The sequence below is a fragment of the Entamoeba dispar genome, genomic scaffold (genome assembly GCF_000209125.1).
Source record: "Entamoeba dispar SAW760 scf_1105229462189 genomic scaffold, whole genome shotgun sequence".
In the NCBI taxonomy this organism is placed as follows: Eukaryota; Evosea; order Mastigamoebida; family Endamoebidae; genus Entamoeba; species Entamoeba dispar.
In genome coordinates this window covers 73,551-86,967 of record NW_001855068.1, presented here as the reverse complement: position 1 = coordinate 86,967, position 13,417 = coordinate 73,551, and the positions used below count along the sequence as shown (strand labels likewise).

Genomic DNA, 13,417 nt, shown 5'->3' with positions numbered 1-13,417 from the left:
ATTTTCCTAACAAGGTATCCTTTTTCATCAGTCATAACTGACTGATTAAAAGAAGTACTGAAATTTAAAAGATAAGTAGAGTTATTGATGTCATCCAATTGTTCCATTTGTTTAATAACAACAGCGACTTGACTAACACCACTAATATTTGGGAACTTTTCATTATAAATTTCATTTGCTTGCCAACCCAAAGAACCTTTTGGTGGACTAACTACCATGGATGTGTGTTTTAAGAATCCAAACACACAATACACCATTCCAAGAGCAACAATAATCCAAAAAACAATAATAATCCACTTCAATTTATTAATCCATTTAAAACAAAAATCGAAAGCGTAAGAAGCCTTTTCACTGAATTTCAGGGCAATAGAGTTAAAGGTCATAATTTTCGATAAATATTGTCAAAAAATAGTTCAATAAAATCAAATATTTTTTAATTTATTTTTGAAATTATAATATTATAGTTTTTTTCTAGGAAAATAATTCTATTAAAAAAATATTCAACCCTTTTAATGTAACTAATTATAGAAAAGTATTTAATTGAATTTGCACAAAATTCTTAACATTCGTTCAACTCCAAATGAAATTCCAATATCAGCAACAATTAATCCAATAATTCGGTACTTTAATTCATCTGATGGGAATGAAACTAATGAGAATAATTCATTAAGTTCTGGTATAATTTCAAAGGAAAGAATGATTGTTAGTCCAAAGACTATTAAAAGACAATACATCAATGGTTTATATTCTGTGATATTCTTTCGATAAGGTTCTCCAACATAATTGACAACAAAAACTGTAACGTTAATAATATTAGACACAATAAAGATAATACTATTAACTAATGTTGGTTTAAATTCAGCATCTTCTTCAGGTATTTTATAATCAGGACCAGCAGCTTCTTTACCCCATTTTAATGCAAGTTGAATAACTATAAAGTGAATAACTACTTGTGAAATTACAGACAATACGTGGAACGGTGCAAATATAGTTTTTGTCGGATGATGTTTACTAAGTTTATCTAATGGTTGAGTATTTGATAACATTAAGAAACATACAGATAATAATATTCCTGTTACAGTCATTTGTACATCACTGTTCTTAACTCCTTCAATTTTTAATACACTTAAATCATATGCACTAATTAAACAATTCAAAGCTAATATTCTAAACATTTGTTGAGTAGTTACTAATGTAGATCTTCCTTGTTTTAATACTGACAAAACTGGTGTAAGTTCAATAGATTTACATGAAAATGGAGAAGCCATAGATGCATCTCCAAACTTAGCAACAGTTGATTCATCATCTGGTAACCCTTCAAATGCTTTTCTTAATTCATTTTTTAAGAACTCACTTCTTTCTTGTGGAGTCATTCTTCTTCTTCTTTCGATTTCTTCAGGGGTGAGAGGTTTAGGAGTAGGTTTGGTTGGCATTGGAATAATTCCCAACTTTATCATTTCTGCTTCTCTCTTTTCTTTTTCATTAGGTAATGTATTTAAAACAGCAATACCTACGTCTGCATGTTTTAATGCTCCAACGTCATTTGTTCCATCTCCACACATTAACACTATATTACCCATTTCTTTTAATAATAATATAATTTCTTCTTTTTGTTGAGGTGTAACACGTGCATATACTTTAGTTTTTGATAGAATCGTTTGAATTATTTCTTTTGAGCATTCTTCTTTTATATGAGCAAGCGCTTCCCCACTAAGACAGATGTATCGATTCATAACTTCTGAACTAACTTGTTTTATATCAAATGGACTAATTTCAAGACCTTCCATATCTGTCCATTCCCATTTTTCTTTTTCTTTAATTAGCATTACCTTATCTTTACTAGTAATTTTTAATTCTTCTGCAACATGAGCAGCAGTAAAAATAGAATCTCCTGTAATCATAACAACATTATGTCCACTTTCTTTTAATTGTTTAATTGTTTCATTACTTTCTTTCTTAATTGGTGATGAGAATAAAATAAATCCACCAAATTCTAAATCAGATTCAATATCATCTCTAATATACTTATTTTTTTCTCCATTAATAACTTTATATCCAAATGCTAATACTCTCATCCCTTGTAATGTAAAGAACCTATTAACATTGTCGTAGTGATGTGGTATTTCTTTAAACATTCCTTTTAACATTTCTGGAGCTCCTTTAACAAATCCCATAATAGTTTTGGTGTTAGTACTAAAATCTTTAATAGCAACAACAACAGACATTCTTTTAAGTAATGAAGAAAATGGGAATCGTTGTATTGGTTGAATTTGTTTATTAGTTTTCTTTAAAGGAGTAAATCTTCCATCAGAAGTTAAATTCCATTTTGAAAATTCTAATGCTGCTTTTTCAGCTGGGTCTCCTATAATACTTCCATCTTTCATTTTAGATAACGAATTACATGCAACAATAACATTAACAATTTCTTGTGGTATTTCATCAACACTACTTCTTAATTTAAATGGATCATCTTTTAATCCAGCAATACCCGCAACTGATACTTCATCAGAAGTGAGGGTTCCTGTTTTATCGAATGCACAAATATCAACAATTCCAGCAAATGGAATTCTAAAAGGTTCAGTACAAAAGATAAATTGTTTCTTTAATGCAATTAAAGAATAGTTAATAGCATTAGTTAATTCCATAGGTAATTCTGGTGGTACAACGTTAGTTATAATTAAAACACATGACAATACTAATTTCCAAAATGATTTTCCTTTGTTAATTCCATCAACAAATACATAACCAGCAGCTATCAATGCAAAAACTAATAAAAATAAAATAACAACTAAGCTTTCTAAATTGTTTGCTGTTTTACGTTCAGTTGAACTTATAATAGTTCTTAATAACTCTCCTTGAGCAGTTTGGAATCCTGTATGAATAACATATCCTAAACACTGTTCGTCTTGAAGTACTTCAGTTCCTCCAAAGATGATATGATGTTTATGAACATTTAAATCAAGAATATCATTTTCTGTATTTGGGTCAATAATTGTTGATAGCGCCTCTCTCATATGTGGTGTACTTTCACCAGTTAATATAGACTCATTTACAACACACATTCCTTTAACAATAACACAATCTGCAATAGCTTTTCCTGTAGTAATAACTAATAGATCTCCAGGATATATATGATCACAATCAACTTGTGTTTTAATTCCATCTCTATAAACTGTATGTGTTGTTGGTTTCATTGCTGCAATAGCTTTAAAATTACCGTAGTTTTTTAATCTGGTTAACGTTGTCATTCCTTCAAAGACAAATAACATAATTAGCATCATAAAAGCAAACATTGGCATATCATCCATCATCCATAAAATACTACAAACAACCTGAAATATGAAAAATGGTTGCATAATTTGTTCTTTATATAAATCCATAAAAGTAGGAACAGGTATTGTACATTTATTTAAACCATAATATTCATCTTTTTCATTAACTTTTAATTTTGTCAAACAACCAGCAGAGTTATATTCTTTTAATGTCATTTTATTAGGATATTCTAATGGATAAAAAAGTCCATCTTCTGTATTGTAAATATATTTTTTAAAATTAAAATAAACATAAGTATAATGTTCTCCTTTTTTAATTGGGCATAATGCTTTTTCTGTTTTATGTTCGAAAAAAACATGAGTAGCTTCACTTATTGATGTAACTTGATTAAAATTAATCTTTACGTTAAAACTAAGTGACCATTCAGTGTTTAAATATAACAGTACATGAATTAATCCGCTAACACATAAAAATACAATAGAAGCTGTTTCAAATGTTCCCTCAATCCAAATACCAAGTCCAGCAGCAATAATATAAACAATAAAAAAAGGATATCCTATTAGAGTTGCTTTAGCTTCTTTTTTAGTATATAACAAAGGAAGCAACCCAGATTCCATTTTTTAATCTGAAAATTGAAAGTTCTTTTATCATCAATGATGAATTCTTTTTTTATTTGTTTCTTATTTTTTCATTAATGATAATAATTTAATAACAAATTTCTTTATTTTTTTAATTTGTTTAAATTTTTATAACATTTTATTAGGGTTTTATTATTTTATAATAATTTTTGTTTTTAAAAAATGTGATTGCAAAAAAAGAGAAAACTAAAAAAAAATGAAAAAATAAAATGAATAGACAATTGATTGGATATGGTACTTTTGGAAAAGTTTATAAATCACAAACGGAAGATGGAGAAATAATAGCTGTTAAGGAGTTTAATAATCAAAGTACAGACAGTGAACTTAGGTTGCAAACTTTTCGAGAAATTAAATTTCTTCAACAACTTCGACATGAAAAAATTATTAAAATAAAAAATTTTATTGTTGAACAGAACACATTGCTCATTATTATGCCATTTATACCAAATGATTTAGAGAAAGAAATTAAAAAGAGGCATTCGGCCACATTATCTTTTGAAGAGTTAATTTCATGGATTACTCCACTTCAACATCAATTTTTTGAAGTATTAAAATATCTTCATTCATTACATATTGTTCACCGTGACATAAAACCATCTAATTTTTTATTAACAGATAAACAACAAATTCAGTTAATTGATTTTGGTAATGCTTATCATTATCATTTTAATGAATTAGTTAAGGCAAATTGTGTCACTCCAAATTATCGCCCACCTGAAGGTGATTTAAATATTTTAGTAAATCCACAAAGTATTGATGTGTTTTCTATAGGATGTGTTCTTTTTGAAATGATATCTGGTGAGTTATTTCTTCAAGTAAATAACAATCAAACAATATTTGATTTTATAAATTCTACTTATTCATTTGATGCAAATGAAATTTTAAGGAATCCTTCAATAACTATTCCAACTACATTGACTGTGTCCCAATCTTTAATAGATTCTTTGATTCCGTACCACACTAAAAATACATATAAATTCTTTAATAAGCTTCTTAACTTAAATCCCAACCTTCGTCCATCAATCGACACTTGTGCAAAATTGATTCTTTTTTGAAAATACAACACCATTCTTGTTTTAAATCTTCCATACGCATATTTATTTCTTAATCTTTTTTAACAATATTTTATTTTTTCACCTTCAGGATTCGAAAGTAGTAACATCAGAGACACCACACAGTTCACTAAAATATTTACATCATTCAGACCCACAACTATGGACTGGTTACGACGTTGCAGTTGGTTAGAAAACATCTTAATCAATATTGCAAGAATAGCAGTGTTTATTATGTACAATAATGTGATATCACTGATAATAAAAGAATGGGTATTTATAAAGATGTTATTATTACTTGTTAGAATACAAGTATATTTGATAATATAAGATTATCAAAGAAAAAGGGTGTGGTGGTTAAGGCTAAAAATAATATTAGCCTAAAGCAAGACAGTAGTAATTAGATATTCTCCTTAAAATAAGAAAATAAAGAATAATTTTAATATTCATCAAAATTAAAAAGAAATTAAATAATAAATATTTAAGTAATAGATGTTTAAAATACTCTATTCCATATCAAAAACAAGAAAATGAAATTGTCATAATTCAACAACTAAAATCAAAGAATAAGCTAGTAATTGATGAACAAATACTTCTAAAGCAAAGGGGCGGGATTATTTAATCTCCGCTGAGCAAGGAACAATAGAAAATATTTCTATTAACACTTAATTATTCCTTTTTATTTATATATTTTTTATAAATTGTTTTTATTGTTGTTATTTAGTATTTTGTTTTTATGTTGAATAAAAATGAAAAATAGATATAAATCATTATTAATGTGTTAATTTTTGATATATTTACATATTATAAATAAATGAAAATATTAAGAAATGAAATAGATATAGAAATATTATATATTTAATTGATTATTATAAATCAAATACAAAATATAATAAAATTATTATTATTATTATCTTATCATTTTATCATTATTTTATATCATATTTATTATCATTATCATTTAATTTGATTAATATAGATATTTATGATGAAAATAAAACAGTCAAATTAAATAAAATTTCAATTCTAGAACTCTTTTTAATACATTTCAAATGTTTAAATAAGTGATTCTAAATATCGTTACAACAAATATTATTTAAAAAAATATTTTGATATTGAAAAATTCTTAAGTTTAATAAACTTTTTTTCGTTTTATTGAAACAGAATAAGTTTAATTACAAGATTAAAATTATTGAAAAATCAATTACAATCATTTGGGGGTTGTTTGAATGAAGAAACAGGCATTTCTTCTTTTATATTATGTGTGTATTCTTCAAAAGTATTTCCTTGAACTTCTAAGTTATCAAAACCCACAGAAGGTAATCTTACAGGAACACTACAACAAGGAACGATATCATCAAGAACAATACCTTCTTCTCCTTCCTCATTGAGAGGAATAGGAGATGATTCTTTTTTCATTATAATTGTATTACCAGTAATTTCTTCACTTTGTTCTTCGTCGAACTCAAAGACTTCTCCTTCTTCTTTTTCTATAGAAGGATGTAAGGACTGCCAAGTACGAACTCGTTTTATTTTTTCAGGTATATGGACATTAGGTATTGTATGAATTTCATTAAAATCATGAATGATATTGTTATATTCTTCTTGGATAGCTTGTCTTTGACAATCAAAAAGATCTTCTTGTTCTAAAACAAATTCTCTAATTCTTTGTTCTTTAGTTTTAAATAACTCATCTATTTTCTTTTGTTTTTTTAATAATAATTGTTTATCTAATTGTTCGTCAATTTTAATTGATTTATTTACTACATTTTCTTCTTCATTCTCCTCATTGTTAGTATGGTTCTTAATATATATCCCAAAGGTTTTACTTAAAGTATATCCTTTTCTTCTTTCTTCATTTTGTTCTAAATTCCTATTAATTATCCCTTCTTTTCCTTTAATACAACACACATCATCTCCACAATTTAAACATTTGTAAACAAGACAACAACTTGTCTGACGAATTGAAACCATTTGAAAATATTGCATATCAATACTACATTCATTTACTAATATAGGAGATTTCCATTCAGACGGAAGAGGAATACTCACACTTTTAGACTCTTCTTTGACTCTTAAAGTAATATTTCCACATAAACATGCATATTTATTCATCATTTTTTATTTGTTCTAGTTCATTTTTTAGTTATCTTCTCTATCTTCTTCGGTTTACTTCTTCTTTCCTTCGGTTTTTTTCTTTTTATTTTACTTTTTGTAGTTACATATTCTATTTTAATTAAATTATTAGTTTATTTAATTATTTCTTCTAAATGTTTTGGTTATGTTTTTCATTTCTTTAAGTTCATTTTATTATATTTCATGATTATGGCTAATTGTTCTATTTTTATTTTCTCTTTAAATAAACTTGAAACACAATTTTAAATTGATTTATAGCACTTACAATTTTGTTTACTTTATAATAAGGTTTTTTCAAATAACTTTTTGGCATTAATACATTCTTGATTCCTTTTTTTAATTTACAAATTCATCTTTTATTTAACTTTCTTCTAATTTAACTTTTTCAATGATCTCAAGAATTTTCAATTATTCTTCATGATATTTTTTATTAGTTCTACTAAAAGTTTTCTATTACTTTTGAATAACTAATTATTTTTAATTAGTTTATTTTTTTCATTTTATCGAATAATTTTAATTATTTTTAATACACAAAGAAAAATAAAATAAACTAATTAAATTACAATAATTAACTTTTAATTTTTTTAATTAAACCAATGCAAAATAATAAATCAATACAAATGAAAACATATAAAGAATAAATTTTATTGTTTATTTCTTTCCTTTTGTTTTAGCCTCTTTTTTTGGTGTAGTTATTTTCTTTTCTATTTTAGTACCTTTTGGTTTCTTTGGTTCTTTTTCTGTTTTTGAAGAACTTTTCTTTATTTCTTTTTTAGTTGTTTCTTTTTTTAATGGCTTTTTATCATCTTTCTTAGCTAATTTTTTTTCTTTTTCTTCTTTTTTAATTTGCTTTTTAATTGGTTTCTTTTTGTCTTCTTCTTCTTCAAGTTCTTCTTCAATATTAGCGACTTTATCTCTTTCAGTAACTACAATTTTAACATCTCCTGGTTTCTTTAAAAATTCAACTATTTCTTCTGCATATTTTTCTTTTGTTTTTTCTTTAGACGCACCACCTAAGCAAAATAATCTGCAGATTTCAATTAAATCAACAAATTTTTGTTTTTCTAAATATTGTTTTTTCTTTTCAAGTAATTCAGTTGTTTCTATTTCAGTATTTCCTTTTAACCCTTTAAATGACATAATATCTTTTTTTCTTTCTTCAACACTTCCTGGTGTACCAAATAAAACTCTATGAATTAAATGTGCTATATCACTTGCTTTCTTAATTCCTTTCATAGTAGAAGCAATTTCTGGAATCTCTTTTAAGGCTTTTCCTTCTCCTTCAATTGTTTCTTTGTCATAACTAGAGTTTTTATATCTAGTAATCGTTTTCTTTTCACGTGGAGATTGTTTTCTTCTTTCAGCTAATGTAGACATTGTTTTGATAAAAACAAGTTATTTATGGATTTTTCTATTTCAGTTCCTTTAAATAATCTAGAAGCCCTGCTTGTTCGTTCTATTAGAACTCTATAGAAGGTTGTTGTTTTTATTTTTATTATTTATTGAATTATCCTTTTTATTATTATCTGTTTTTCTCTTTTCTGAATTAAAAATACATTTTCATTGGAGGCATTTTCATCTGTTCTTTTCTTTCTTTTTGGGTCTTTACCGTTATTAACTGTTTAAAAAATGACGTGGTTATATCAGATTCAATTTTTGTTTATTCTTCATTCAAATAAATCTTAAAAAAAATTTATTTTTAGAAGAATCTTGGATTATTTTTAGACTCGAAAAAGATGAAACTTAAATAAGAGAATTTCATGGAGAAATTGAAAGATAGTTGTGATATCTCTTTGCCTCGAAATGAAAGGGTACAAGACGTTTTTGGTATGCCGTCTGCTCTATCCTTTCCTTTTGATGTTATTTTCAGAGAGCCTAAACCTTCCTCTTTTCAAGTTTGCCCTAAGTGTCAAGCAAAGTATATTGATAAATGTCCGATATGTACTTCATGTGAAATAAAATTTCGTGAGATTAATGTATCTCTTCATTTAAAAAAAAACCCTATCCCATTATTAATTTTTGTCAATGTAGAGAATTGTCATAAAGTTTATGTAGTATATTTCTTTCAATTACTCAGACAATCATTTCCTACAAAAGAGATTGTGATACTGTTTCAATCAGAACATATGACAGTATTAAAAGCCCCACAAAAAGAAGTTATTTTACCAGAAAATGAGTGGGTTATTAATCATAATAGTTATTCATTCAAAGCATCTGAAATGACTGACCATTTCATTGACTCCTTATTTATTCATATGGTTCCTACTACAACAATAGCCTCTCTATTACTTGATATTTGTACTTCTAGTATCAGTCATATTTGTTTATTTACTTCGTTTGCTATTGACTTACCTCAAGATATTTCAAACTATAGAAAAAAATTATATCACTCTTCTTCTTCAATAGATCAATTTGTCTTTAAGATGGATAAATTTACTGCTCTTTCAGTTATATTTTCAAAAGATTCTAATGGTCATTTTTATGCTTATGATCAATATACACTCACCCAATTTCCAAAGGATATACTTCAAGTTATTCAAACTCCTCGATTGTATAATTTAAGACTTGTAACTATTCTGCCTGGATTTGAAGTACAGTCAATGGTACCTAAATCATTTACATATTCATCTGATCAAACTCTAACATTATTTGTAAATTCAGTAAATGATCATGAAGAAAAATATATTCAATGTCAAACCCAATGGTATTATCAGTTAGAAAATGGGGATTGTTGTTTGTGTATTATCAATGAAACATTTAACAGTTCAAATAAAATATTAGAGTTGTATAGAAGTTACCAAGCGTCTGAGTATATTATTAATCTAGCTAAATTTACATTAAGTAAAAGAAATGATATTTTAGAAGATGGAAGAATAAATTTCTTTAAACAGTTAGTTAGGTGTATGTTGAATTATTATGAATTAAATTCGGTCTCACAATTCCCATTTAATCGAGATATATTAGGAAGTTTTTGTTGCCATTTATTAAATTCTCCAGCATTCAGTGGAGATCAATCTGATCTTGATCATAGTGATAAGAATCTTGTTAAATGTTTAATAGAGAGAGAAATGATTATAAAAAAGCCATGGAAAGAGTTAGAATTATATTTTAATCGTGATTTATATTATATAAAAGTTGTTTCTGAAGATTACAAATTAGTTCAAACATTTAATATTCCATATCAAAGTGAAAGGTTTATTGGTCAGTCATGGTTAATAGAACGTAAAGATAATATTGCAACACATTTAATTTTTAAAGAAAGTAAAGATGCATGGAGAATTTTTGGTGATAAATGGTATTTAAGAGATGAGGAATATCTTATTGGAGTATGGAAAGAAATTATGGGTACTAACATTTCTAATGATCCAACATTTTTTGATTCAAAGTTAAGAAAAATGAGATATCACTTTAAAGTAATAGAAGACTATGGAGAATTAATTCCATTTTGTTATGACGGAATGGCAAATTTGTATCGAGATGAAGCATTATTTAAAATTAATTTGTTAAAAAGAATGGATGAAATAAAACGAAGAAATGAAACAACTTATTTATTCCCACATGTTTAAAACTGATAAACATATCTTACAAGATAATTTAATAAATTCAAAGATAAATAGATGTTCTATTAAATAATATTTATGATAAATCATTTAATCTATTTGAGTAAAACAGGAGATGATGTGCTCACTCCAAGTGGTTGTTTTCTTGAAAGACTACCTCGTGATTGATATGCAGCTAATAAACGAGGAGAAGCAGGAGATCTATGAAGTAATAATGAATTTCTTCTTGTTGTTTTCTTTTCTCCAGAATTTGAGCGTAGTCTAAATTGATCATCAGATGGTGATTCAGGTAGAATAGTTGAAGGTTTAACAACAGTTTCACTCATCATAACAATTTCAAGATCTGTTCTTCCTTTTTCTTGAACTAAATCCATTGGAGTTTTTCCCTTCATATTCTTTAGATGACAATCAGCTCCATGTTGAATTAATGCAGAAATAGTTGATCTTCCTGCCTCAATATTATTTAGAGCAATATTAACTGCATAATGTAAGGGAGAATCACCAGCATAATTTTGAATATTAATTATTGCTTCATCTTTACTGGTAAGATAATCAAGAAATTGAAAATGGAATTGTGTGAATTCATGTTGAACTAAATAATGTAAACAAGAGTTTCCTTCTTCATTAGTCATCCCAACATCTACAAAATTACTTTCTTTTATTAAATTTAATAGATCAATTAAATTTGCTTGGCATGCATAATGTAAAGCAGAAAAACCCATTGCATCTTGTAAATATAAACTTGAACCTTTATTATATAAGAATAAAGCAACTGGAATATTTTTAAATACACACGCATAATGTAAAGGTGTCATCATATCAACATCAGTACAATCAATAATTTCAGGATATTTTTTAATAATAGTTTGTACTTCTGTAACACTTCCTTGTTTTGCTTCATTAAACAATTGACTAATTGCAATATCTTCCTTCATTTTCTTATTCATAATACGTTTTCTTTTTAAATACCCTTTTGATGAATATTTAATAACAGCATGTGCAAGTTCCTTAAATTCAGTACTACAATTTTGTTGTAAGTAATTGTCAACATTTTTTATATTATTTTTCCATATAATAATTATTGAATTCATTGAACTTTCCAATTCTTTTTCTTTTATAGGAACAAATGAGAATTTAGTAGGTCTAATTAAACTTATTTTTTCTAAAGCAAATTGAAGTGCTACAGTTTCTTTACTGATAAATTCATTAAGACATTTCATATAAGGTTCATGAGGTAAAGTACCATTTGCAATATTTTGAATAACTTTACAAATTATAATTAATCCTCTCATAATATCGTTATTTGGTTTTTCATTACAAAATCCTGTTTTATGTGGTTGCATAATAGCAGGGCATATAACTCTTAATACTAAAAATCCACTAACACATTGTAATGGTTGAAGAATGGTAGTTTTTTCACATTCTGAGTATAAAGAATAACATAAATATCTATATGATTCAGGCCATAGATTTATTGTATCTATTATTCTTGCAATAAATATTCCTACTATTTCTTTTAATTTAAAAATACTTTCATCAATTGGTCCTATAGCAAAGTCAGGATTTATTTCTAAATTGGTATATTCTCCTTTTAATACTTTAGCCATTGGGTCTTCAAGAAAACTAATAACATATTGGTTTGACATTGTCATTAAAGTATATACTGTTAAACATCTAGAACAAAAAGAATTTCCTCTAAACATTGTACCATTTTCAGACTTTGATATTTCTAGATGAATAAGATAATCTAAAAAATGAAGTGTTTGTTTGTGAGCTTCATAAAATGTTAAAATCTCTTGAATCATTCCTAAAGATTCACAAGACAATTGTTTTGCAATTTCAACCATTAGTCGATAGCCATTATCACCAATAAATAATCTTTGAAACAAATCAATAGAGGCAGTAGTCATATAGGATAATAATAGGTTTGAGGTTCTGATTTTTTAGTTCTTCTTTTTTCTTCTTTTCATAAAATTGCCTGTTTCATAACTCTTTTCAATTCAAAAGATAATGCTAAAAATTTATTAGAAAAAGATAAATTTTGAGCTCATCATTTTATCAAAATTGTAAAATGGTTGCAAAAAGAATGTGATGAGAATAGAATATCGAACTAAAAACTCAACTATTTATAAGTCAAAAAAATTTTTAAATCTCTTTAAAATATAATTAATAACAATAATCTAAGGGGTAAGATATTAGGTGTGGCATTTTCATATCTTCTTATAATTTTATCTAATGTCTGAAAACTGAACATTTAATTAAATTTAATAAAAATTCAAAATAAGAAATTGTCAGTTATTTCAGAAATAGAATACTATAAAATAAGAATAAAAAATAATTTATTAAATTTTTTTGTTTTCACCCGTTTGTAAATACTTTAATAATTATATGTTTTTTATCCTAGCTTCTTTTTATTTTTTATTACTATTCCTCTTTTAAGAGTTGTTTTTACTTTTTTATCTTCCTTATTTAAAATATTATTTTTTACACATCTCCTTATATAAGTGTTTTCGTTATCCATAATACAACAAAAAGATTCTATCCTGATGAGTCATTAATTTTCTTTTTTTTTAATAAAAGTTTATTGATTTTATATAGAATTTTTGATTTTATGTCCAAACAACAAAATATATGGAACTTAAATCCAAGATACTAAAAAGTAACAAAAAAATGAGGAGATTTCCTTAGATTAGAGAGAAAGAATAAAGAAATCTAAATAATTGAAGGAATTATTTATTTATGAAAATAATTGAACAAG

General features: G+C 25.9%; 7 protein-coding genes across 7 annotated transcripts in view, besides 20 other annotated features; 2 read left to right on the top strand and 5 right to left on the bottom strand.

Moving 5' to 3' along the window:
- EDI_199140 (uncharacterized protein) overlaps positions 1–383 on the bottom strand; it is a gene marked incomplete at both ends in the record, with an annotated part of 2,625 nt that extends 2,242 nt beyond the window's left edge. The window contains one exon of the mRNA XM_001733424.1: positions 1–383. This exon is cut by the window's left edge and continues 2,242 nt beyond it. Within this exon, the coding sequence (XP_001733476.1) occupies positions 1–383 (383 nt within the window).
- Positions 384–415: 32 nt separating this feature from the next.
- Positions 416–501: a sequence feature (AT_rich).
- A 35-nt stretch (positions 502–536) lies between these two features.
- Positions 537–3,890, bottom strand: EDI_199130 (cation-transporting ATPase 13a1, putative; the record flags this gene model as incomplete). The annotated part of the gene is made up of 1 exon (XM_001739471.1): positions 537–3,890. One exon carries the CDS (start codon positions 3,888–3,890, stop codon positions 537–539), a length of 3,354 nt encoding a protein of 1,117 aa, XP_001739523.1.
- Positions 3,535–3,562: a sequence feature (AT_rich).
- A 47-nt stretch (positions 3,891–3,937) lies between the features above and the next one.
- Positions 3,938–4,075: a sequence feature (AT_rich).
- A 45-nt stretch (positions 4,076–4,120) lies between these two features.
- Positions 4,121–4,966, top strand: EDI_199120 (cyclin-dependent protein kinase PHO85, putative; the record flags this gene model as incomplete). The annotated part of the gene is made up of 1 exon (XM_001739470.1): positions 4,121–4,966. One exon carries the CDS (start codon positions 4,121–4,123, stop codon positions 4,964–4,966), a length of 846 nt encoding a protein of 281 aa, XP_001739522.1.
- Positions 4,287–4,315: a sequence feature (AT_rich).
- An 88-nt stretch (positions 4,967–5,054) lies between the features above and the next one.
- Positions 5,055–5,646: a repeat region.
- Positions 5,647–5,860: a sequence feature (AT_rich).
- Positions 5,861–5,925: a microsatellite.
- A 125-nt stretch (positions 5,926–6,050) lies between these two features.
- Positions 6,051–6,111: a sequence feature (AT_rich).
- A 52-nt stretch (positions 6,112–6,163) lies between these two features.
- On the bottom strand, positions 6,164–7,078 carry EDI_199110 (uncharacterized protein; the record flags this gene model as incomplete). Its single annotated transcript, XM_001739469.1, has 1 exon — positions 6,164–7,078. The coding sequence occupies one exon, from the start codon at positions 7,076–7,078 to the stop codon at positions 6,164–6,166; it is 915 nt and encodes a 304-aa protein (XP_001739521.1).
- Positions 7,068–7,229: a microsatellite.
- Positions 7,110–7,284: a microsatellite.
- A 283-nt stretch (positions 7,285–7,567) lies between these two features.
- Positions 7,568–7,692: a sequence feature (AT_rich).
- A 51-nt stretch (positions 7,693–7,743) lies between these two features.
- Positions 7,744–7,887: a microsatellite.
- Positions 7,751–8,476, bottom strand: EDI_199100 (protein DEK, putative; the record flags this gene model as incomplete). Its single annotated transcript, XM_001739468.1, has 1 exon — positions 7,751–8,476. One exon carries the CDS (start codon positions 8,474–8,476, stop codon positions 7,751–7,753), a length of 726 nt encoding a protein of 241 aa, XP_001739520.1.
- Positions 7,795–7,980: a microsatellite.
- Positions 8,477–8,576: 100 nt separating the features above from the next.
- Positions 8,577–8,640: a microsatellite.
- A 132-nt stretch (positions 8,641–8,772) lies between these two features.
- Positions 8,773–8,801: a sequence feature (AT_rich).
- Positions 8,802–8,859: 58 nt separating this feature from the next.
- Positions 8,860–10,665, top strand: EDI_199090 (uncharacterized protein; the record flags this gene model as incomplete). The annotated part of the gene is made up of 1 exon (XM_001739467.1): positions 8,860–10,665. One exon carries the CDS (start codon positions 8,860–8,862, stop codon positions 10,663–10,665), a length of 1,806 nt encoding a protein of 601 aa, XP_001739519.1.
- Positions 10,666–10,754: 89 nt separating this feature from the next.
- EDI_199080 (ankyrin repeat-containing protein, putative) lies at positions 10,755–12,569 on the bottom strand (the record flags this gene model as incomplete). Its single annotated transcript, XM_001739466.1, has 1 exon — positions 10,755–12,569. One exon carries the CDS (start codon positions 12,567–12,569, stop codon positions 10,755–10,757), a length of 1,815 nt encoding a protein of 604 aa, XP_001739518.1.
- A 225-nt stretch (positions 12,570–12,794) lies between these two features.
- Positions 12,795–12,832: a sequence feature (AT_rich).
- Positions 12,833–12,911: 79 nt separating this feature from the next.
- Positions 12,912–12,943: a sequence feature (AT_rich).
- A 31-nt stretch (positions 12,944–12,974) lies between these two features.
- Positions 12,975–13,013: a sequence feature (AT_rich).
- A 111-nt stretch (positions 13,014–13,124) lies between these two features.
- Positions 13,125–13,146: a sequence feature (AT_rich).
- Positions 13,147–13,212: 66 nt separating this feature from the next.
- Positions 13,213–13,272: a sequence feature (AT_rich).
- Positions 13,273–13,417: the final 145 nt, after the last annotated feature.